This window comes from Somniosus microcephalus, chromosome 8 (genome assembly GCF_052327205.1).
Source record: "Somniosus microcephalus isolate GS21.2 chromosome 8, FLI_Smic_1.0, whole genome shotgun sequence".
In the NCBI taxonomy this organism is placed as follows: Eukaryota; Metazoa; Chordata; class Chondrichthyes; order Squaliformes; family Somniosidae; genus Somniosus; species Somniosus microcephalus.
The window spans coordinates 39770619-39796050 of record NC_140994.1 but is presented as its reverse complement, the minus strand read 5'-3'; the positions used below and the strand labels follow the sequence as shown (position 1 = coordinate 39796050).

General features: G+C 45.0%; 1 protein-coding gene across 4 annotated transcripts in view; it reads left to right on the top strand.

Annotated features, from left to right (window-relative positions):
- Positions 1-25432, top strand: part of LOC147113475 (uncharacterized) — a 275092-nt gene that overhangs the window by 113126 nt on the left and 136534 nt on the right. Inside the window, exon 7 of one of the 4 annotated variants that reach the window (XM_085994614.1) lies at positions 20916-21060. The exons of the other annotated variants lie outside the window; for them this stretch is intronic. Coding sequence (XP_085850740.1) covers positions 20916-21060 — 145 coding nt within the window. The remainder of the gene's footprint in view (positions 1-20915; positions 21061-25432) is intronic. 4 annotated transcript variants of the gene reach the window in all.

Sequence of the window (25432 nt, the reverse complement as noted above, 5' to 3'; positions counted from 1 at the left end):
TGAAACTAGAACTAGGGGGCATAGTCTTAGAATAAGGGGCTGCTCTTTCAAAACTGAGATGAGGAGTAACTACTTCACTCAGAGGGTGGTAGGTCCATGGAATATGCTGCCCCAAAAAGCTGTAGAAGCTACATCATTGCATAAATTTAAAACAGAAATAGACAGTTTCCTAGAAGTTAAGGGAATTAAGGGTTATGGGGAACGGGCAGGAATTTGGACATGAGTCTAGGTTCGGATCGGTCATGGCCCTGTGGGTAGCGGAGCGGGCCCAGGGGCCATGTAGCCTGATTCTGCTCCTATTTCGTGTGTCTAATTCTGTTAGATTCAGGAGATGGTTCAGTGATAGTAGATTGGCGGTTAGGATCAGATCAGCCATGATCTTATTGAATGGCGGAGCAGGCTCGAGGGGCCGATTGGCCTACTCCTGCTCCTATTTCTTATGTTCTTATTGATGTAAGAAAAAGGAGGCTTACCATCAAGTAACTTTAAAGTAAGCTTTAAGTAACTTATAAACACACTATATACAAGAGAGGTCTTTACCATGCCTCTGGTAGAAGCCTCTTACAATACTGAACAGACCAGTATTTATACCAGTCCAACAGGAAGTGACACATGACAGGAAGTGAGGTATGTACACAGTTCATAGTTCATAGTTCACAGTTCACAGGAAGTGATGACATAACTTCCCGGAAGTTATTATTTTTATCACATTCTTCCCTCCTGCAGGTTTAGGAGGCTGTGGTCTACCTTTTGGTCCGCAGCCGCCGAACAAGGAAGAGTCGCACCCGTTTGGATTCCCGTCGTAGAGGGTCGCTGGTCCGCTTACATGCGGTTGGCCATTGGTCAGAGTCCGTGTGGCCTGGATTGCCCTGTGAAGGGTCGGGGAGATCATGGCTTCGAGTACGAGCCCCAATAGGTTCAAAGTCAGACTGCCTCTGTTCAGAGGGAGGTGCAGAGCTGGTCTGTGGCGGACCAGTACTTTCATGCGTGGTACTGGGAGGGTCGCAACCTTGAGCACGGGGTTCTACCGGCACCAAGCTAGTTGGTGTCCGATCAGGATCCTGGAGAGGGGTACCCGATAGGTCCCAAGAGTTTCCTGGTGAAATGCCATCACCCGATGTCCCACTAGGTCCTGGTGGGCAGGGAGCCAGATCCCGTAATGATACGGTAGATTCTCGGCCGTCGGAATATCGTATGTTTGCATAGGTGGGGTTGGCATCGGTTAGTTCAACCTCGTCTACAAGAGGGTCATTTTTAGACGTCCGAACGTATCTTCGGAGTAATACAGGTCCAGGAGTAGTTAGCCATGACGGGAGTGATGTCCCATGAGATGAGCGACGCTGGAATCCAAAGAACCGCTCATGAGGTGTAGTATTTGTGGCTGTAGAAAGCAGGGACCGTATAGAGTGCAATGCATCCGGAAGGACTGTTTCCCATTGCTGGTCTGGTAGGCCCCGAGATCTTAAAGCGAGACGTACGGAATTCCAGATGATACCGTTATACCTCTCTACCTGCCCATTTCCGATGGGATGGTATGGTGTTGTTTTGCTTGTAGCAATTCCCCGTTCTGAGAGGTAGTCCTTGAGTTCCCTCGACATAAAGGATGGACCCCGATCTGAGTGAATATAAGCCGGCATGCCACAGAGAGAAAATACCTGCTCAAGGCAGCAGATTACTGTGGACGCCAGCATATTGGAGCAGGGGAAGGCAAACGGAAAACGTGAATATTCGTCGATCATGGTGAGCAAATATGTGTTCCGAGTTGAAGAGGGCACTGGGCCCTTAAAATCGATGCTAAGTCGTTGCATCGGTTGGGTTGCATGTATGAGTATACCATCTGAGGGGCGGAAGAACTGAGGTTTTAATTCCGCACAAAGCCGGCATTCTGAGCATATTTTCTTTACATCTCCAGTGGAAAAAGGGAGATTCCGTGATCGTACGAAATGTAGCATGCGCGTAACGCCAGGATGACACAAACCATTGTGGACATCCATGAGAGTGGAGGATGACATAGTGGAGCAGAATGCCCGTGTGAGGGTGTCCGGGGCCACATTCTCCTTGCCAGGCCGATAGAGAATGGTATAACCAAAAGAGGCCAGTTCCATCCTCCAAAGTTGTATTTTATTATTCTTAATTTTGGTTCGCTTTCGATTATCGAGCATGAAGGCGACTGATCGTTGGTCCGTGATCAATGTAAAGTGCTGGCGAGCTAGAAAATGGTTCCACTTCCGTACTGCCTCTATGATGGCTGTGGCTTCTTTCTCAACCGGAGGATAATGTAGCTCGGCACCTTGTAAGGTCCTGGACATAAATGCTACAGGACGACCTTCCTGATTCAGAGTAGCCGAGATCGCCACCTCCGAGGCATCACATTCAACCACGAAAGGGAGATTCTCATCAATGGAGTGAAGAGCCGCTTTCTCCAACTGTTTTTTGAGAAGGTTAAAGGCTGCAACAGCCGCTGTTCCCAGTGGAAATGATCTAGCATGCAGCAAGGGTTGGATTTTGTCCGAAAAATGAGGAATCCATTTAGCGTAGTATGCAAACAGACCGAGAGCCCGACGTAAAGAAGCCGGATTCTTAGGTGACGGGAGCTCTTGGAGCGGGCGAAGTCTTTCTGGGTCTGGCTGAATGATACCATTGCCTACGCAGTAGCCAAGGATGTTGATGGTCGGTTGCGACTCAACAGATTTGGATTCATTCAGGGTCAAATTACGGCGATGGAGGGCGTCCCGAAATTTTTGGAGGTTGGAGTCGTGTTCCTGTTGATCGTGACCTGCAATGGTAATGTTATCAAGATAGGGAAAAGTGTCCCTTAGGTTTTCCTGCTTAACCAGGCCATCCATTGCCCGTTGAAAGACAGCCACTCCATTAGTAACCCCGAATGGGAGGCGACGAAATTGGTACAGCCGTCCATTAGCCTCAAAGGCTGTGTACTGCTTATCTGAGACCTTCAAGGGTAACTGATGATAGGCACTTTTTAAATCGTAAGTTGAGAACACTTTGTATTCGGCCAGTTTATTAACCATATCATCAATGCGTGGCAATGGGTAGGCGTCCAAGTCGGTATATTGATTGATGGTTCGCGAATAATCGATGCATAGTCGCTGTTTGTGAGGTTTTAGAGGGTTCTTGACAATGACGACTTGAGCCCGCCAGGGCGACGAACATGGTTCAATGATATCCTCTGCTAGAAGTCGAGAGATTTCAGCCGCAATAAAAGATTGGTCTTCCTGATTAAAGCGCCGCGATTTCGTTATTATCGGTTGGCATTGAGGCGGAATACTGGCAAATAATGAGGGTTCATCAAGTGAAGCTGCTGATAATGCACAAAATGGTAATTTAGACGGTATATTAGAAATAGTAAGTCCGGGTTTGGATCCACCAAACTCAATGGTGAGTTTCTTATGCTGTTTTTGGAAGTCCAGTCCTAAGAGGAGATCACTACATAAGTCCTTGAGCACCGAAAGTCGGGTGGAGGGATACATACGACCATGAAGTGTCATATCAACAACACAAAAGCCGGAGATTCTGGTATTAAGTGATGACTGGGCCATCGCAATTGCCTGGTCCGATGGGAAGACATGTAGTTTCAATTTCGCAACAATCTGTTCCTTAATGAAACTATCAGTACTTCCTGAGTCAATTAAGGCATCTAAGGTATGCCCTTTAATTGAAATTTTTGTGGCTGCATGAGACAGGTTCTGTGGGCAAGCAGCTGTAATTGGTGTCGTTGCACAGAGAGTGGCTGAAACTCTCGGTGTGCTTCTTCGGGAGAGAGCTCGAGAGGAAGCTTGATAGGTCCTAGCTGGAGCATCTTGATAGGCCCTAATTGGGGCAGTTCGGTAGGCCTTAGCTGGATTGGCCCTCGTAGAGGCCCTTGATAGGCAAACTTTAGCAAAGTGTCCTTTTTTCCCGCAATAACTGCAGATTGCATTGCGAGCAGGGCAGGTTTTCCTAGGGTGAAAAGCATCTCCACAAAAGAAGCATTCCTTCCTAGATTGCCAAGAGGCTGCTAAAGTGGGGTCGTCCTCCTCTTCTTCATCAGAATTATCAGAATTAGATTCCCCCATGATAGGGTTCACCTGAGACCGCTTGAATTGTCTGGTTGCAGCTACAGCAGCAGATCGAGATCTGGGCAGCTGATAGAGGTCTGCATTTCTCTTTGCCAAATCCAGTGAACAAGCTAGGTCAAAAGCTTTTTGTAGCTCAAGTGTTTTACTTTCTAATAGACGCTGGCGTATAAATGGAGAGGCAATCCCGCAGATGAAAGCATCACGAATCATTTCTTGGCGGTACAGCTCAGCTGAGGCTGCCTGAAAGTTACAATCTACGCTGAGCCTGCGAAGTTCTTGCAGGAATTCGTCAATTGATTCCCCTGGCCCTTGTCGGGCTGTGGCCAGTAGATGTCTAGCATAGACCTCATTTGGGGTCTTGGCATACAGTTTCTTAAGTGCCCGAATCACCTCATCGTAATTATCCCATTCATCAACATATTCGAACACTTTTGGGGTCACATAATTGATAAGTATCTTCAATCTAGCAGGAGCATCCGCTTCACATTCATCCAGAAAATTCTCAAAAGTACGGTACCAATGCTTCCATACCCTGCCAGCTGCTGGTGCATTCGGGTCCAAGTCCAGACGAATAGGTCTAAGGATTTTCTCCATGATGGGTGGTTCCCTGGATCCTTAATTCCGAGTTTGTCCGAAGGTCTAGTATTTGTGAGTGTAAATACTAAGTTACTTAAATTGATGTAAGAAAAAGGAGGCTTACCATCAAGTAACTTTAAAGTAAGCTTTAAGTAACTTATAAACACACTATATACAAGAGAGGTCTTTACCATGCCTCTGGTAGAAGCCTCTTACAATACTGAACAGACCAGTATTTATACCAGTCCAACAGGAAGTGACACATGACAGGAAGTGAGGTATGTACACAGTTCATAGTTCATAGTTCACAGTTCACAGGAAGTGATGACATAACTTCCCGGAAGTTATTATTTTTATCACACTTATGTTCTTATGGTTCATTTGGAAGCCTTCAGATGATGCAGTGCTTGCTATGGACTTTGAAAGCACCACGAATGATGACATCATACTGTGGGGATTTCTGACTCGAATTGGACAATTAGCAAGGCTTCCCACATGCTGGGAATTAATTGGCCAATTGAGGGAAAATTGCGTGGAGCTGGCTGACACTTTTTTACGTGTGTCAGAAACCCGACATTCGGGGAAATCCGACCGTTTCCCACACCAGCTGAAAATCGGGGCCTTAGTGTCTCCGCTTCCACCACTTCCGTCGGCAATGAATTCCAGGTCATCACCACTCGCTGCGTAAAAAAGTATTTCTCACATTCCCCCTGTATCTCTTGCCCAAAACCTTAAATCTGTGTCCCCTAGCCCTTTTACCATCAACTAGTGGGAACAGCCTTTTCCCGTCTAGCCTATCCAAACCCGTCATAATCTTGTACACCTCTATCAAATCTCCCCCCAACCTCCTTTGCTCAAATGAAAACAAATCCAGCTTCTCCAACCTGTCCTTGTAGCTAAGATTCCCCCATCCCCGGAACCATTCTGGTAAATTTCCTCTGCACCCTCTCAAGGGCCTTCACATCCTTCCTAAAGAGTGGTGACCAGAAATGGACGCAGTACTCCAGTTGTGGCCTAACCAGCGCTTTATAAAGGTTCAGCATAACTTCTCTACTTTTGTACTCAATACCTCTATTTATGAAGCCCAAGATCCCATATGCTTTGTTAACCACTCTCTCAATATGTCCTGCCACCTTCAGGGACCTATGCACATTAACTCCCAGGTCCCTCTGTCCCTGTACACTCTTTAAAACTGTATATTGCCTCTCCCTGTTCCTTCTGCCAAAATGCATCACCTCACACTTCTCTGTATTAAATTCTATCTGCCACTTGTCTGCCCATTCTGCTAGCCTTTCTATGTCCTGTTGCAGTCGATTGGTATTATCCTCACTGCCACACCCCCAAGTTTGGTGTCATTGGCAAATTTAGAAATTATACTCTGTATTCCAATATCCAGGTAATTTATATATATCAAAAAAAGCAGTGACCCCAGCACTGACCCTTGGGGAACACCACTGCCTACCATCCTCCAGTCTGAAAAACAGCCATTTACCACAACTGTTTTCTGTCCTTAAGCCAATTCCTTATCCAAGCTGCCACTGACCCACCTATTCCATAAGCCTCAATTTTGTTAACCAGCCTTCTATGTGGTACTTTGTCAAACGCCTTCTGAAAATCCATGTAGACAACATCCATTGCATGAAGGGATAATTACAAGTCCTAGCCCTGTTTGGGCTACCCCAGATCAGGTGTACGCCCCAGACGTTCACTTTCAACTAAAGTTAGAGATAGCCAAATTCTATAAGACGCTTAAATGGGTCTAAAGGTTCAGGCTATCTCTCCCTGAAGGAAAGGAATGACTGAAGATGTTACCATCCTCCAGATAGCACTTTTAATAAGTTTAACTAGACTGTAACCTTCCGGATATTATGAGGGTCCGGAATACCCCCCAGAATTCTGCAACTCCTTACAAAAGAGTGTACAGAAATTGGGTTCGCGAGTTTATACAGAAATACTCTGAGACAATTCTAAAAATATATAGTTTTACTTAAGAGCCAACATTCGTTTAACAGCTGTTGAGTTAGCGCAACATTAACAATTCAAAATACAAATAGCTTACATTTCTTATTTCTCAGAGATCCTTATTCTCAAATCTTTACTTCGTTACATTTCTTATTTCTTACTAATTTCTAAATCCAGAACATCCTCCAAAATCAAATTATAGTACTGTTTGATCCCCGAGACTCAAAGTTAAAAACTTACAGATGGTGCCTGTAAAGTTGAGAAACGCTTGGCTCGTTCAGCGACTTCTGACTTTCTGTTTGAAAAGGTCTATCTTTTATACCCTTTTTGCAGTGGTTTATTCTTTGAAGTTCTCTGTTGATGTAAGCTAATTGTCTTTATTGATACCTCTGTTGAATGCTTTCTATCTTACTGTCAATTCAACTATTGCATGCATAATTATGTCTCTACCTTTAGGTGTTCCAAAAACTATCATAAAAACAATATGACAGCAATGGTTTCTATTTGATGCCATTCTTATCGAAGATTTTCCATTCAATTCTAAAACCATCTTAATTAGTTATTTGCAGACATTGTGACTCCGTGGTGCTCCAAGTTCAATACAAAAAATTGCTTGGTGCATCTATTGAAGTCATATCTTCAAAGTGTTCTTGTTGGTATCATATTTACTATGTATAAATTAAATTTAAACCACTTTAACCAGAGTGTTTTACTTGTTTTCTAGCTACCTCAATTGGTTGCATATTTAATCTTATGTTTCCTGCCTTCCAAGTTTAACATAAAAACTATTTGACCAGCAGGTGTTTCTTTTACTTGATGTCATCTTTTCAAAGGCACATGCCTCTTTTAATGTTTGTGTTTCTGTTCAACGTGTTAGCTTATAACACCTTAAACTGGGTCTTCCATTGTGTTATTCCCAAACTCCAGACCTTCTGGAAGCGCCAAACTGCCATTTCAATAGGGTCATTGTTTTAGTATATTTAACTAATTCCCATTTCATAGTTTGTATGTTTACAACTTTGTTAAACAACTGGGCCTAGAAATTGAGTTTGCGCTGCGCCGGGGCTTAACGCCGGAAATTTAGCGCCGGTGCTAAGTCGCGCTGTGCGCGCCAAAAATTCAGTAGCGCCGCGCCCAAACGGCTGCCGGCGCTACTGAAGGCTGTTTGCGCCTGAAAACTGGCGCTACGCGCCGCATTGCGGCGCTATTCCGGCGCTGCGGCGCCCGATGCGGTGCGGCAGGCTCGGGAAGTGCAGGCCTCCTCCTTCAGTTAAGGAGGAGCTGCCTGCACCCGCCCGCTGGCCGGTTAAATCGCCACAAAAATGAGCCCGGCACCTCGGGGAAGTGCCGGGCTCGCAGCCGAGAAGCATCTGTTCCGCGGGGGGGGTGGTGGGGGAGTCCGGGGAGGGAGGTGCGGGCAGGCGGCCGGCGGGAAAGCGGCCAGCCGCCGCTCCACCTTTATGCGCCGGCGCAAAGTCATGTAAGACTCTGTTGCCAGAGTCTTAGTTGCGGCTGCCACGGGCGCTGGGGCCCGTCACCACGGCAACCGGGACGCTGCGCACACCAATGACGTCATCGGTGCCGGCGCAGCGCTACCAGTGTAACGCCGATGTTGGGCCCTAGTCAATTTCAAAACCGGCTGTAAGTCCAGCGCAATGCCCTCTAGCGCCGCAAAATGGGCGCTAAGCCCACTCAATTTCTAGGCCCTGATCTTTATCTCAGAAGCCTGTATTTCTGTTTGCAGCTTGTGTCTCCAAGGCTTTAGATTTTTAAACCCAGTTTCTCATGTATTAATAATGTCAGAAATCTTCATAGGATGGTGTATTTTTCTGAATTATGGCTTATTCCGTCACATGCATTCCCTTCATCAATCCTCTCTGTTACTTCATCAAAAAATTCAATTAATTTAGTCAAACACGATCTGCCTTTTACAAATCCGTATTGGCTCTCCTTACTTAGCTTAAATCTCTCCAAGTGCCCGTTTAATTTTTTCCTTGATTATTGTTTCTAAAACTTTACCCACCACTGATGTTAAACTGACCGGCCTGTAGTGACTAGGATTGTCCTTACACCCTTTCTTGAACAATGGTGTCACATTTGCCACTTTCCAATCCTCAGGCACCTCCCCCGCATCTAGGGAAGATTGGAAAATTATGGCAAGCCCATCCGTTACCTCCTTCCCCCAATTCCCTAAGCAACCTGGGATGCAAGCCATCTGGACTAGGCAACTTGTCCACTCTAAGCATACCCAGCCTTTCTAGTACATCCTGTCTATCAATTTTCACCCCTTCCATTGCTTCTACCTTTTCCACTTCTACCGATATTTTGTCAGCATCCACCTCCTTAGTGAACACCGATACAAAGTACTCATTGAGTATTCTAGCCTTGCCCTGCGCCTCTAAGCATATATCACCTTCTTTATCTCTAATAGGCCCCACCTCGCCTCTTACTACCCACTTACTGTTTACATGCTGGTAGAAGATTTTTGGGTTCCCTTTTATGTTAACCGCCATTCTACTCTCATATTCTCTCTTTGCCAATTGTATTTTCATCTTCACATCCCCTCTCAACTTATTGTATTTGGTCTGGTTCTCCCTTGAAGAATTCACCTGACATGCATCATACACCCTCTTTTTTTGTTTCATCATCTTCTCTATCTCCCTCGTCATCCAATGAGCCCTTGCTTTGGTTCCCCTACCCTTCCCTCTTGTTGGATTGTACCTAGCCTGTACTTGGAACATCTCCTCCTTAAAGATCACCCATTGTTCCATTACAGTTTTTCCTGTCAGTCTCTGGTTCCATTTTACCCTGGCTAGATCCTTTTGCATCCCATTGAAGTTAGCCCTATTCCAGTTTAGAAGTTCCACTCTAGATTGTTCCTTGCTCCTCTCCATTGCTAATCTAAATCTTATGATACAATGATCACTCATATCCAAGTGTTCTCCCACAGACACTTAGTCGACCTGGCCCACCTCATTCCCCAGCACCAGATCCAGCAATGCCTCTTTCCTAGTTGGGCCAAGAACATATTGGTCAAGGAAATTCTCCTGAACACATTTCAGAAATTCCTCCCCCTCCTTTCCCTTTACCCTAGCATTATCCCAATCGATATTTGGGTAATTAAAGTCCCCCAATATCACCACTCTACAGCTCTTGCATATTTCTGCGATTTCCCTACAGATTTGCTCCTCTACCTCCCTCTCACTATTTGAAGGCCTATTGAATACCCCCAATAGCGTGATCATGCCCTTTTTGCTCCTCAACTCTAACCAAATGGATTCTGTTCTTGTCCCCTCAAGAACATCCTCCCTTTCCAACACTACAATGTCTTCCATAATCAGCACTGCCACCCCATCTCCCTTTTTTCCTTCCCTATCTTTTCTGAACACCTTGTACCCTTGAATATTAAGTGCCCAGTCCTCACCGTTTTTAAGCCACGTTTTCGTTATTGCCCCATTATATTGCCACATGACTAATTGTGCTTGTAGCTCACCAACCTTATTCACCACACTTTGTGCGTTTACGTACATGCATTCTGAACCCATTTTTGAATTTTTCGTAGTCTTTATTAGTCTGCTCCTATCTAATATGGTACTACTACCGCCTCTAGTACTATCTTCTCTAGTACTATCCAACACACTCACTCTTTTATGCACCTTATTCCTCTTCTATTCCTATAAACTGGTGCCCATCCCCCTGCCAAGCTAGTTTAAACCCTCCCCAACAGCACTAACAAACCTCTCCAAAGAATATTGGTCCTGGCTCTGTTGAGGTGTAACCCGTCTGGCTTGTACAGGTCCCATCTTCCCCAGAAACGGTCCCAATGCCTCAGGAATCTAAAGCCCTCCCTCCTGCACCATCTCTCCAGTGACACATTCATCTGTTCTACCCTCCTATTCCTGTACTCACTAGCACGTGACACCGGGAGTAATCCAGAGATTACTACCTTTGAGGTCCTGCTTTTTAATCTCTCTCCTAGCTCCCTAAACTCTGCCTGCAGGACCTCATCCCTCTTTCTGCCTATGTCGTTGGTACCAATATGGACAACGACCTCTGTCTGTTCACCCTCCCCCCTCACAGTGTCCTGCAGCCGCTCAGTGATATCCTTGACCCTGGCACCAGGGAGGCAACATACCATCCTGGAGTCACGTCTACAGCCGCAGAAACGCCTGTCTGCTCCACTAACTATTGAATCCCCTACCACTATTGCTCTTCCACTCTTTTTCTTCTCCCCCGTGCAGCTGAGCCACCCGTGGTGCCGTGGACTTGACTCTTGCTGCACTCCCCAGAGGAACCATCGCCCTCATCAGTACTCATAACAGAATACTGGTTGGAGAGCGCGATGCACTCTGGGGACTCCTGCACTACCTGCCTGGTCCTCCTCTTCTGTCTGACGGTCACCCATTCCCACTATGCCTGCATACTTTTAAGCTGCGGGGTGACCACCTCTAGAAACGTGCTATCCACGTAACTCTCAGCCTCGCGGATGTACCGCAGTGACTCCAGCCGCCGCTCAAACTTTGAAATCCGGAGCTCAAGTTGCTGTAGCTGGCGACACTTCCCGCACAGGTGGTCGTCCAGGCTACACGAAGCGTCCAGGACTTCCCACATGGCACAGGATGTGCACTCCATGGGACTGAGCTGCCCTGCCATGCCTCTATTTAATAGAATATAAGAACCAACCCAGCAGAAATAAACTTAAAACATAAGAAAAAACATTCCCCAGCTACTCACCAATCAGCTCTTTCCCTCTGTTTACCAGGCTATTAACTAACTTAGCAATACACTCACCAGCTACTCACCAATCAGCTCCTTCCCTTGTGTCGACGTCACTTTTTTTACTCAGATGGCACTTTTTCAAAACTGCCTTTGTTGAGTTGCCGCCGCTCCTTTTAACTGCTCCGCTCTCGCTGTGCTCCCTCCAGGTCCGCTCCTTCCGGTCTCGAGCTCCTGCTGCTCGGGACTGCTCCTTTTAACTGCTCCACTCTCGTTGTGCTCCCTCGAGGTCCGCTCCTTCTGGTCTCAGGCTCCTGCCGCTCAGGACTGCTCCTTTTAACTGCTCCGCTCTTGCTGTGCTCCTTCCAGGTCCGCTCCTCCCGGTCTCAGGGAGTGGGGGAAGATTGGATATAAATGGATATAAATGTTTGGGGGGGAAAAATTCGGTTGCTTTGCGTCACCCGTTAGTGCCCTAAGAGGGCGCTAACGGGGCACAAAGCAACTAGCGCCCGGGCGCGGCACCGCCAACGCCTCCCGCGAAATTCAGCAGGAGGTTAGCGGCAGCGGTAACCGTTAGCGCCCCGTGGCACTGTGCTGCTGGTGATGATGTCATTGCCATGCGCAGCGCCTCGCTCACACCCTGGCCACGATCTTCGGTAGCGCCCCTTGACTTACCGCCAGATGCTATGGCTGACGGGGTCAGGGGGGGGCCTACCTGCGGCCGGGGTGGTGCTAATTAAAGGCGAGGTGCCGGGCGGCCATTTTTGTTGCTGGCCACCTGCCAGCACCTGCCCCCGTTGCCGTTCCCGACCTTCTGAGACCCCTCCCCCCCACGGAGTGCCGGCTGCGCGCCATGAGCCCGGCAGTCCTCTTGAGTGCCGGGCTCTTTTGCCGGCACTCTGATCCCTGGTGGCCCAGCTGGGCCCCGGGTTGCGCTGCGCAAGGCCCCTCCCCTTTAAGAAGGGGATGAAGGCCTGCAGTACCGCTTCCCTCTGGGGCGCTACCAAAAGTAGCGCCCCGGCGAAGTTAGCGCCCCAAGGGGGGCGCGACTCAATTTTTCCCCCTATAGCTTTTAATTGTTCAAACAAGAAGTTTCTTAACTGTATATCATTAATAATACTCTAAATTTTGGAATTCTAGTTGCTTATTTATTTTGAGTTTCAAGAGATTTTTCAGCATATCCCACAAATCCCGTTGACCAATGAAAGACTCTTTTCAGTCATTAAGAATGACGCTGGTAGTGGTAGGCTGGTGTGCAGTGCTCCATTCACATTTTTGAGTATGCAGGTGTGGAACTTTTCCTTCTGTAACTTCAGAGAGATGTAAGCAAGCAGTAAAGGGGATTACATTGGGTGGAAATAATCCATGTTGTGCCCCTCTTTGCAGTGTGAAAGAGGAATTAATGTAGGCTTTTCCGCTCCTCCCTCCTTTTGTTTTTCTCACCTTGTTTTTGCTTCTCTTCAAAGAACATTTAACTGTGGGATTTATTAGTGTTGCTATTCAATGCTGTTCTTTTCCTTTCTCCTACTCTCTACTGCAAGAGAAAACGAGATAACCATTTAGTTTTAAGAGAGTATGTTCTGTGATATTCCTGTCTCCATAGCTTTTTCTGTCTAGAAAGTGAAAGAAACTGAACAGCATCCAACTGTGAAGTTCAAAGTTACCACCAGAGTCTATGCAAGAGTGATAATCAGCAATGAGGTTGTCCCAGGCAATCAGTGCCTCATTTTAGTGGAATAGGGTGGGTAGGCAATAAATCTGACTTTCAATGGGTGGAATAGAATGTGGTGCAGGTAGAACCTGAAAAATAACATTAAAAAAAATACTGCTGCATCACATAATTTAAACTTTAACTTTGCCCCAGTTCCTTTTTAAATACTACATTAAAGTTAAGAACCCACGATCGGATGTGAGCTTATTGTGTTACCTAACAGTTCTCATTATATACAAAGTCTTGATAAATGCTGGAGTTCACTTTTAGTGATCACTGCTCATAGTGATCATATTTCAATTTCAATTCTATTTTTTATTTGTCACATAACCAAATACAACAAGTGAAATACAGTCAGTGAAATGCTTTTTTCTTAACGAGCCGAGCGCACCAAGCAGCAAAGGACACTTAGCTGCTGGTACGCACGGAGCCCGCAAGGACGGCAGCCATCTTCATCGGCGCCATCACAATAGGGTCCGCTCTCGCCTCGCTCCGCCTTTCCCGCACTCCTGCCCGACAATCTTCAGCCGCCGTGGTACCGACGTCCCGGGGCCTGCTTCTCCCTGGCTCTCCTTCCACCCGGTCTGACCTCCGAGCCTCCCACGGTGACCGACCTTCCAGGGCTGCTTTTCCTGCCCTCGGTCCGCTGGCCGCCTCCCCTCCTCCAGTCATTGGACTCTGGGGAGCTGCAGCGGCGGCGCTCCTCTCCGCTGGAAGACGCCGTCCACAAACACCCCGTTCTTGCCCAGACACTTCAGGTAGAAGCCGGCGGCGGTGGGGGCAGCAGGGGTGGCGGCCGCCTCCCCGCCGTGGAAGATCTCCAGGTGGCGGCGGGAGATGAAGCTCGAGTGGCCCATGTTGACGTCCACCGGGCCCTGGCTGGAATTGCGGCCAATCGTCACGCTCCTGCGCTTCATCAGGAACTCGAAGTCGCAGCCGGGCCAGCGCCTCGGCCCCTGGCGGATGCTGGAGGTGACCGTGGCCCGAGGAGGAGGAGGACGACGACGACGACGAGCCGCTGCCGTTGATGATGATTCCAGCCCCAGCTTGGAGCTCTCACCTATAATGCTAAAATCACATGTGCCAAACCCTATTTTTATTAACTCTGGATTTTCCCATTGGCTGTACTGATCAATACAAGTCAATGGCACTGATCAGTTTGATGCTGGAATTCCCAATGTATTCCACTCCATTATCACCTTTTAATGTTAAGGTATATTTTCCAGTGCCAGTTCTGAACTACTGGGACTGGATGGTAGCCATCTTTGCACTCACTGAAATCATGCAGAGCCTACCCCACCAGATCATCCAGCATCGACTGTCATTTCATATTAAAGATGAGCTCCCAGCCTGCATTGGTCCTATGACTGGGGGCGTGCCCAAGTGGGGAGGGGAAATCTAAATGTCATCAGGCATAATGACACTGCATTCCAAAAACTGAAGGGATGTGGTTACTAATATGTAAGCTAAACAGTAAGGGCTTTTTCATTCTTGTTACGCCTTTGTATGGAGTTCTAGATGTCACTAGCTAAAACTAGTAGATGACAAAACATAGGAAACGGAGTCTGTGGGTAAGTGATGCAGCATCTGGACCCTTTATTTAATGGTTGGTGAGTGGCCTCTTGCGCATCCCCAACTTTAATCGCTCCACCATTGGCAGCTGTGGGTTCAGCTGCCAAGGCCCTATGCTCTGGAATTCCCTCCCTAAACCTCTCCGCCTCTCGACCTCTCTTTCCTCCTTTAAGATGCTCCTTAAAACCTAACTCTTTGACCAAGCTTGTCTGGATCTGTCCTAATATCTCCTTATGTGGTTCGGTGTCAAATTTTGTTTGATAACGCTCCTGGTGAAGCACCTTGGGACATTTTACTACAGTAAAGGCGCTGTATAAATACAAGTTGTTGTTTAATCATCTGTTTGATACATCACATTGGCTGATACAGCAAATGATCCCAATTCATGCCTGGAAGGAGACAAAGGTAAAAAAGTTGAGGGTGGTAGTGAACTTCTCTGCCAATCATAGTACAGTAAACTCTTTCATATCCGGCACCTATGGGACCAGGGTGGTGCTGGTTGATGAAAAATTCTGGATAACAGAGAGGTAGGCAATTTTTAACACAAAAAAATAAAAACCACTGACTAACTCGGCCACCGCAGGAAACTCGGACTCAGAAAATCGAGTGCTGGATGGATTCGGCAAGATTACCGGTTATCTATTTTGCCGGTTATTAAAGAATTTCAGATGATTAAGTGCCGTTTATACAAGAGTTTACTGTACATCCTTATGAGGTAGGTTGGCTATATCTCACCTTGTCTGCAGAGCCATTTCCTCTCTGTTATTACCAAGTAGGCATGCCTTGTGGTGACCAGAGTCCCTATAAAAGTTTGTATTGTAGGGGACCCTTGATATGCCCTCTCTTTTTTAAATCTCTTCCTGTTCTGCTGAAGTCTTGCAAATGTTTGAATTACAGTCGGCTTTCATTTGGCTGTTATTTCAACATTAACATTCTTTGGAATGAATGAATAAGTACATATATAATAGTAAAAAGAAAATCTGAGAAAATAATTAAAAGAGCAGAAAACAGCACTGAAAATGTACTGGAAAATGTAATTCAAAAAGCTAGTGCCCCTTATAGAGCATCATCTCAAATAGAGCTTCTTTTTCTGGCCACTCTAGATGGGATAATTTCTTGTAAGAGCACTTTAAGCCAATGGAAAATGCTGTGCTGCACAAACAGGTAGGATCTGCCAAAATGGATCTCCGCCTATTATCCCAGTGCCACCAACAATCTGAAACAGAAAATTTGACATTGTTTCTTAGTGCTGGTAAGCAGCATTAATGGATAGCCAGCTGTGAATTGCTGCTCGGACTCTTCTCTTCAAGGTGCTGCCTCAGAATGTGCTTTTATGTTCCATAAATTTTCAGCCCAAGACTAGCACACTGAGTGCTAATAGTCACCAATTCCTCAGCCCTCATCATATGGCTCCACTGTTTAGAATGACAGTTTTGGGAGAAAAATAACATTAACGATAAAAGCACTAACATTCTGAGCAGGCCATTGGGCAGGACACTATAAGCTGCCTATCGAGAAGGCAAATCTGAATAAAGCATCTGGGAGGGAGCAGCTTCGCTGATTAATCAGCTGTTAACTGTTCAGCTTTTAAGTGCTGTTAAGCATTATAGTGCACATTTAAGATGTAATAGCAGAGCACTTGGAAAACAGTGACAGGATCGGACAAAGTCAACATGGATTTACAAAAGGTAAATCGTGCTTGACTAATCTACTGGAATTTTTTGAGGATGTAACTGGTAGAATAGATAAGGGAGAACCAGTGGATGTGGTGTATTTGGACTTTCAGAAGGCTTTCGATGAGGTCCTGCATAAGAGATTAGCATGCAAAGTTAAAGCACATGGGATTGGGGGTAAGGTACTGACTTGGATAGAGAACTGGTTGGCAGACAGGAAGCAAAGAGTTGGAATAAACGGGTCTTTTTCTGAGTGGCAGGCAGGGATCGGTGCTAGGACCCCAGTTATTCACAATGGCCCAGAAATTCGGGTCGGAGGCTTCCAGCGGGTGCAAGCCTCTGACCTGCACTTACCTAGTGCTCCGGCCGTTGTGCTGTGGGCCCACGTGGGATTCCAATCCTGGGCCTCCTCCAACTGCCGGCGCGCAGTGCTTGCATATCCCAGGGGCGCAGTTAGTTCGAAGCGTCCCCTGGGATCACGTGGGCCATGGAGAGCCAATGGTAGCAGGCAAATGCCCAATCATAAAATTGACAGGAAGAGCTGTCAAAACTATAAATACTATAAGTCCCAAAACATAACTAAAACTTCAAATAATTTTTTTTTTATCACATTTTTAAAATAACTATAAATTACATAAAATAACTTTTAAACAATAATTTAAATTTTTGAAAAAATTAATTACATTTTCTAACAGGGCTAAAAATAAACTTACCTTTCTTTAAAGTATTTAAAAATAATAAACCTGTGGATAAAAATGTTTTAATTTTAATTAATTCACCACTTACCTTGTTAAAAGCAGGCCTTGTGCCTGCTTTTTAAAAGTGTAACTGCTGGAGACTTACCCTCCCGGAGAAACCTAGAAAAAAACATAAGTTCCAGGCGCACGCGCTGCCTCTCCGGCGTTCGCGTTCGACCTCTGAACCCCTTTAAGGGAACAGAAGTTCCGGTTTCCCGCGCACGCGCAGTGCATGCACGAAACCGGCACTTTCGTTGGGCCTACGGGCGAGTACCCAGCATGTACTCACCCGCGGAGACCCGAATTTCTGGGCCACTTAGTATAAATGATTTAGACGAGGGAACTAGATGTAATATCTCCAAGTTTGCAGACGACACAAAGCTGGGTGGGCAGGCGTGTGTGCTGTGAGGAGGATGCAGAGAAACTCCAGTATGATTTGGACAGGTTGGGTGATTGGGCAGATGCATGGCAGATGCAGTATAATGTGGATAAATGCGAGGTTATCCACTTTGGTGGCAAAAACAGGAAGGCAGATTATTATCTGAACGGCAATAGATTGGGGAAAGGGGAAGTGCAACGAGACCTGGGTGTCCTTGTGCACCAGTCGCTGAAGGTAAACATGGAGGTGCAGCAGGCGATTAAGAAGGCAAATGGTATGCTGGCCTTCATAGCGAGAGGATTCGAGTACAGGAGCAAGGAAGTCTTGCTGCAGTTGTACAGGGCCTTGGTGAGACCACAGCTTGAGTATTGTGTGCAGTTTTGGTTGCCTTATCTGAGGAAGGATGTTCTTGTCATGGAGGGAGTGCAGCGAAGATTCACCAGACTGATACCTGGGATGGCAGGAATGATGTATGAAGAGAGATTGGGTCGATTGGGCTTGTATTCGCTAAAGTTTAGAAGAATGAGAGGGGATCTCATTGAAACTTATAAAATTCTAACAGGACTAGACAGACTAGATGCAGGAAGGATGTTCCCGATGGCGGGGGAGTCCAGAACCAGGGGTCATAGTCTAAGGATAAGGGGTAAGCCATTTAGGACTGAGATGAGGAGGAATTTCTTCACCCAGAGAGTGGTGAACCTATGGAATTCTCTACCACAGAAGGCAGTTGAGGCCAATTCATTAAATATATTCAAGAAGGAGTTAGATATATTTCTAAAGGCTAAAGGGATCAAGGGATATGGGGAGAAAGCAGGGACAGGGTACTGAATTTGGATGAGCAGCCATGATCTCATTAAATGGCGGAACAGGCTCAAGGGGCCGAATGGCCTACTCCTGCTCCTATCTTCTATGTTTAGGATCACCTATTGGTTAGTTGGTTGTAATGATCATTTAAACTACTGCCACATCAATTACTATAAACAGATTCCCCACTGTAACTGAAATTTTTATCATCGTCATGATCCCGGTCCCAAACTACTGAATTTTACCTTGATATATCGAAATAAATTTTTGGCTGTACTCAACTACTCCTGGCCCAGTCTTCTGCCCTGGATTCTTCACCCCGTATTCCACTCTTGTAAACTGATACATTTACCTTTTATTTTGCTTCTAACTGTGGCTCAACTCACACAGTACAAGGTCGCCCACACATTGCTTTCCAGCACTGGTCTGCTACTCTCCTGCCTTCCAACTCTTAATTAGCTGTAAAGCGCTTTAAGAGATCCGGTGGGTGTGAAAGGCCTTCCATGCACCTGACATGAGCCTGGGAGTTGGAATGGTTAGCATATTCCTATCTATGCTGCCAGATCATCTGCATAAATTTGACCTGGCAACATAGGAAACAGTGCATTTCCCCCATTGAGGATAGGCTTATCCTAAACAAATTGCCATGCAAGCAGCCTTAATTTCAAAGCTGTAGCTGTTTGAAATGTGCAAGTTTTTAGCAGTTGTGAACCAACTTCTTTTAGAGGAAGTTTTGTTCAGTTCCATATGTAAAGAATAACATTTAATTCCCTTGGCAAATATTGCATCTCCAGTAGGTGGCGCTGTGATCAAATTTAAAGCTGTTCAGTCCTTTGCTCTGCTTTGTCTCACCAAATTCAGGATTAACATTTAATGGATCAGATTTGGAGTTTTCCCCACATGATTAAACTAATAGTATTTAATAAAACAAAAAAGGCAATGTAATTAAATGCTAACATAATTTCAAAATAGCTGATGCGAGACAACCATTATCAATCTAATTTAACCTGAAGTTAATGCTCTATGCTGTGTCTTTACAGATCCTGAAACCATCCTTAGAAATAAAAGACTCCTCATTCAAACTGAGCTACAGCAATGTGAAACATGGCATAGCTGTCTATGGAGACAAGAATACAGATTAAGGAATATCTGTCAGGGTGTACGAAATCAGAACTAAACCATATCATCGGTTTATATGCAACCCTTCCATGTCTATGCTGAGCTCAGTTTGAATGAAGAGTCTTTTTATCCCTAAGGCTTCAGTATGTGTAAACGCAGTGCATGCAGAATTATTTTCAGAATCTGTGACGTGGATGGTGGTAGAAATCATGGCTTAGAGATTCGGGTGTGTGCCCATTTTTGAGCGCGTGGGGAGGGGGGCACATGGACCTGTGCCTGAATGGCGAGGCCCGAGGTGCACCTGATAGTGGGTCGCCGGCCTATGTACCATCAAGCCGGCAAGCTGCGGACAGTAACAGGCAGCTCGCCGACGAAGCAGGATGGAAGATCGGGCCTCTACAATGCCAGCAGCGTCCTTCAGGTAAGTGATTAAAGGGGACCGGGGAAGGGGTGTGATCGCACAATAATTCTTGGCGGTAAAGACCGGAATCGACAATTAAGGGCCTGATTTAAAGGGGAAAGCACCTGCAGACAAAATTTGTGAGTACTTTTGCTGAAGTCCTTAGTTGAGTGGCAAACCTTCTGAAACTACAGTACTGAGCATAACAGAGATTGGCTGAAACTTCTTGCCAAAATTGATTTTTGCCTTCAGGGAGGGTGAGTGAGTAAAGGAGGCATCAGAGTGATTCTTGCACAGGAGGAAGAGGGGCAAGAGGGGCAGCAGTGCCAGAAGCAGCAGTAGGGAGGGCATGCTGGAGCTGCAGCAGATGCTATCAGAACACCACATAGGTGGAGGAGGAGGAGGAGGACGGGGGGTTGCTGCAAGCGACCCTACTCTGTAAATCGGGTTTATAGACCCAGAATCAGTTACCAGGAACTCACCGATGAGTAATATGCAAGGTGGCTCAAGCTCTCCTGGCAAACAATAGCAGACCTGTGCAGCCTCCTGCAGGAGAACCTGCACTCTTCAGTGCCATCTGGTCACTCTCTGCCAGTGGCAGTCAAAGTGGTGGTTGCCGCTACTTTTTTCCCCCTGGTAACTTATTCCACAAAGCTATTACCCTTTGTCCTCATTTTTAACTATTTTGACCCCAGTTATTTGAGCCCTTTGCTGCGAAGAACAATTTGCTCAGCTCATATGAAGGAAGAAACACTTTATGGGATACCTTTTAGTAATTCTCTAATCCTCTTAATTTAACTTCTTTGAATAGAAAATTGACTGGCTGATTTATTAAATTACCTCAAGAATATATAATTTTTATATATAGAAAGAGAGAGAGGGGTTACCTAAAATGGAAAATACAGTATTTCTTATTTTATTAACCCCAAAAATTTGCTAAAAATTTAAATTTAAGAAATATAGGGAACCTAGCCGCAGTGCTAATAGGTTGGAAAATCAAATTGTTGCAGACAACAGCCCTGCACTCAGTTGGCCCAGAGAGGAAAATCACACCCATTGTACCTAAATCACACTTCAGAAGGACGCCCATAACTCTACCTGTGTTACTTTTTTATTCCTTGTCCTTAGGGTCTGAATAAATGAGATTGAAACAAGTGTGGAATTTCATGCTTTTGTCCATTGTGAACTAGATTGGGACTGTCAAACCTGTTTCACTCAAGAGCCATCGCTGCCAGAGAGGAGACTTTCTTCCCTTGGTTAGATTTGAACTCCGCTCCCCAAAGGTGAAAAGACACCCAATACCCACCCCCTTGAGATACGCTTTTAATTCAAAAGGTATTGTGAACTGACTTAAGCTTCCATTTCCTGCCTGTTCTTTTATAGTAAAGAAATAATTTGTAATCAAAGTACTTTGCCATTATTAGCACATTAATACACTTAGCAGATCATTTATTAAAAAGTACTTAATTTTTCAAAAGGAATGACAGTTTGGGTATATTTTTTAAAAATATTTTCTAATTTGCTTTAAATGTGCATCTGCCCTTTGAGTCACCTTTCACGTTTTTCTATGTACTTTCCACATATCATCAACAACAGCAATAACTTGCACTCATATAGCACCTTTAAAGTAGAAAAACATACAAAGAAACCTAATTTATTATTCTTGAAAAATGTTCAACCCTCCAAGTGCATATTATTTTTCTATTAGTGCTTATACATCATGACAGGGACGGTGTGAGCCTCATGGAAAAAAGATACTAAATTATTTTATGTGCTTTCATTATAGACTTCAAGATTTCTTGTAGAAACCCATGCATCTATAGCATGTCATTTGGTATTGTACCTCCTGAAGATCTAGAGTGTTTTCTTATTAGTGCTCTATAAATAGTAAAGAAAAGTAACTGGAAGCTCATTGACAAAATGTTACTATAAAAGTTTGTTTGAATTAATTCATCTTGATCAGTATATGATAAGAATAGATGAGTCAGGACAGCTATTGTAACTGTTCAGATGTTGTAGTTACTCAAATATGTGTGTAGTCTCCATAGCAACAATCTGCATAATGAAAAAAACCTTCTGACTTTATGACAAAGAATGCATTTCAAAAGCATCAGAAAAAAATATAACCACATGACATATTCCCTTTTTTCTATTTCAGCCTTAGTTTTTGAATAGAGTTGTCAGTTAATTTTTTAATTTAAGAAAGCTATTCAGTTGTACTATCTTCAAAAGCTGCAGAATTATTTTATAAACAGAAATTACTTCGAAAAAAGCCCTCTATTAAGCATTGCCTGTGGTAAATTACTGGATAAATAATGATGTTTTTGTATCTGATTTTTAAATAACCTTTTATCAAAGTAACATATGTTTAAGGGATAAATTGACTTCATTCATTTTATTTGATCTAAACATGCAACCGCGCAGCAGTGTTTCCAAACACTCTTATTGTTTCCCCTCTCAATACTCATGATTTTAGATCACTGCCATTAATGCACATATACCGAATGGTAATTATTCACTCAGTGTTCTGAGCAATTGAGCATTAATTTATAAAGCAAGGCTGTCATTTGCAAGATGCTTATTAACTGAGTGCAGTTAATTATATAAGAAGATAATTACATGTAAATGTTGGATCTAAAAGCAGCTATGCAGCCTGCTCCCTGTTTAACAGCTGTGCAGTTGGAATTTCTGCTTTGTTTGTGCTAAAGTGAAGCAATTAATTGATTCATTGAATTAAGTGAAAATGCAGTGTAATTCTTTCTAAGCAATATGGCATCTATCAGAATAGCTTCCCAATCAACTGAAGCGTGACAGGCTATGGGTGAACATACTGCACGCCATCACTTATTCTAACTGTTGAATGTAATTCTAGTGTTGCAAATAGCATTGTAATTTATATTTACAAACTTAAAAAACACAAAAACACATGAATTTTCAAAAACTTCAAAGTGCTCTTAGCTCTTTTTGTGAATGATGCGTTTATTACAGTGAGGGTTGTACAGTGCTGGAGGTTTGAGGACTTTCCATTCTGGCACCCAGTTCAGCACCAAGCACAGGTATATCGAAGGTAGTTGCAGAGTAAATTCTGCCCCAACCACGTAACCCAGCCCAAACTTAAGAGGAACATCACTACAGTGACTACACTTCAAGGAAATGTCAGTGTGACAGTTTTTCATTTTCTACAACAGATTGACCTCTCCAAATGAGATGGTCAATTTAGTGTGAATTAGTGCTGAATTAGCAGCAGTTTTGTGCTGTGGATCCAAATTCTTAAGGAAGTGCTTACACTCCCCAAACACATAGGCCTAGAAATTAGTCTAAAACGGGCCCAGGGCCAGAGCTGCGCAACCGCCGCAATTATAGTCTCAGTTAAATAACCCCCTTGCATATACATTGTCCATGCTTCTCATCATTTTAAAGTTCAGAATCAAGTTTAACAGCAGCAACAATGGTATTACGGTCTCAGACGTAAAATTTGGATGAGAAAGTAGTTAACCCAGTTTAAGATGAATGATTCTTTTCTTGATTCATTGATTTGAGCTCAAAATGTTCACTGAAATTTAAAAATTTCATTCAACAATCATTCACACCTGGTTCTTCATTGGAATTGAACACAGTATTATGTAGGGTCAGTTTTATTCTCGGAGAGCTAATGCTAAATAGTGTTTGCAGCAGGAGCCTGTGCACTGATGAGAAAGGCACCAACCAAGAATGTTAGAATAATTCTTCCTACTCCTTTCCTGTTGGTGGCAGCAGAGGGTTTTTACATCATGACACTGAGGAGGGTACAGGATAACAAATTTTTTGAATGTTTTAACCAGCTGGTAGATCTGTACCAGCACTATTGATAATAGAGTATCAGAAGCAACACAATGCCAGAACTATAGGAGAATTTTCTGGTACCAGCACGAAGGAAAGAATAACTTCCATTTATATAGCGCCTTTCACAACCTCAGTACACCCCAAAGCACTTTACAGCCAATAAAGTACTTTTTGAAGGGTAGTCACTATTGTAATGTCAGAAACGCAGCAGTGAATTTGAACACACCAAGCAATGAGATAATGACCAGAATATTTTTTAGTGATGTTGGTTGAGGGATAAATATTGGCCAGGAAACGGAGGTGAACTTGCCTGCTCTTCTTTGAAATACTGCCATGGGATCTTTTACACCCAATAAGAGGGCAGACGAGGCCTCGGTTTAACATTTCATCCAAAAGACGGCACCTCCAACAGTGCAGTACTCCCTCAGTGGAAAATTCCCCATGTATGCCCTGTCCACAAAAAGCAGGACAAGTCCAATCCGACCAATTACCGCCCCATCAGTCTACTTTCAATCATCAGCAAAGTGATGGAAAGTGTCATCGACAGTGCTATCAAGCGGCACTTGCTCACCAATAACCTGCTCACCGATGCTCAGTTTGTGTTCTGCCAGTACCACTCGGCTCCAGACTTCATTACAACCTTGGTCCAAACATGGCCAAAAAAGCTGAATTCCAGAGGTGAGATGAGAGTGACTGCCCTTAACATCAAGGCAGCATTTGACCGAGCGTGGCATCAAGGAGCCCTAGTAAAATTGAAGTAATTGGAAATCAGGGGGAAAACTCTCCACTGGCTAGAGTCATACCTAGCACAAAGGAAGATGGTTGTGGTTGTTGGAGGCCAATCATCTCAGCCCCAGTACATTGTTGCAGGAGTTCCTCAGGGCAGTGTCCTAGGCCCTACCATCTTCAGCTGCTTCATCAATGACCTTCCCTCCATCATAAGGTCAGAAGTGGGGATGTTCGCTGATGATTACACAGTGTTCAATTCATTCGCAACTCCTCAGATAATGAAGCAGTCCATGCCTCCATGCAGCAAGACCTGGACAACATTCAGGCTTGGGCTGATAAGTGGCAAGTAACGTTCCCTCTAAGCTGCAGGGCTGTGCAGCCCGACTGGCTTTTCCAGTGTGAAATTTTGCGCATGCAGGAAACTTTGAATGGGGCCGCGCAGCCCATTAAAGGGACCGCACACCCAAAAAAAAATTAGGGGGAACATTGGTGGCAAATAATATTCGTGCCACACAAGTGTCAGGCAATGACCAGCTACAACAAGAGAAACTCTAACCACCTCCCCTTGGCATTCAATGGCATTACCATCATCAAATCCCCCACCATCAGCATCCTGGGATCACCAGTGACCAGAACCTTAACTGGACCAGCCACATAAATACTATGGCTACAAGAGCAGGTCAGAGGCTGGGTATTCTGCGGCGAGTGTCTCACCTCCTAACTCCCCAAAGCCTTTCCACTCTCTACAAGGCACAAGTCAGGAGTGTGATGGAATACTTTCCACTTGCCTGGATGAGTGTAGCTCCAACAACACTCAAAAAGCTTGACAGCATCCAGGACAAAGCAGCTCGCTTGACTGGCACCCCATCCACCACCTTAAACATTCATTCCCTCCACCACCAGCGCATCGTGGCTGCAGTGTGTACCATCTCAAGATGCACTGCAACAACTCGCCCAAGGCTTCTTTAACAGCACCTCCCAAACCCGCGACCTCCACCACCGAGAAGGACAAGGGCAGCAGGCACATGGGAATGCCACCACCTCCAAGTTCCCCTCCAAGTCACAGACCATCCTGATTTAGAAATATATCACCATTCCTTCATCGTCGCTGGGTCGAAATCCTGGAACTCCCTCCCTAACAGCACTGTGGGAGTAT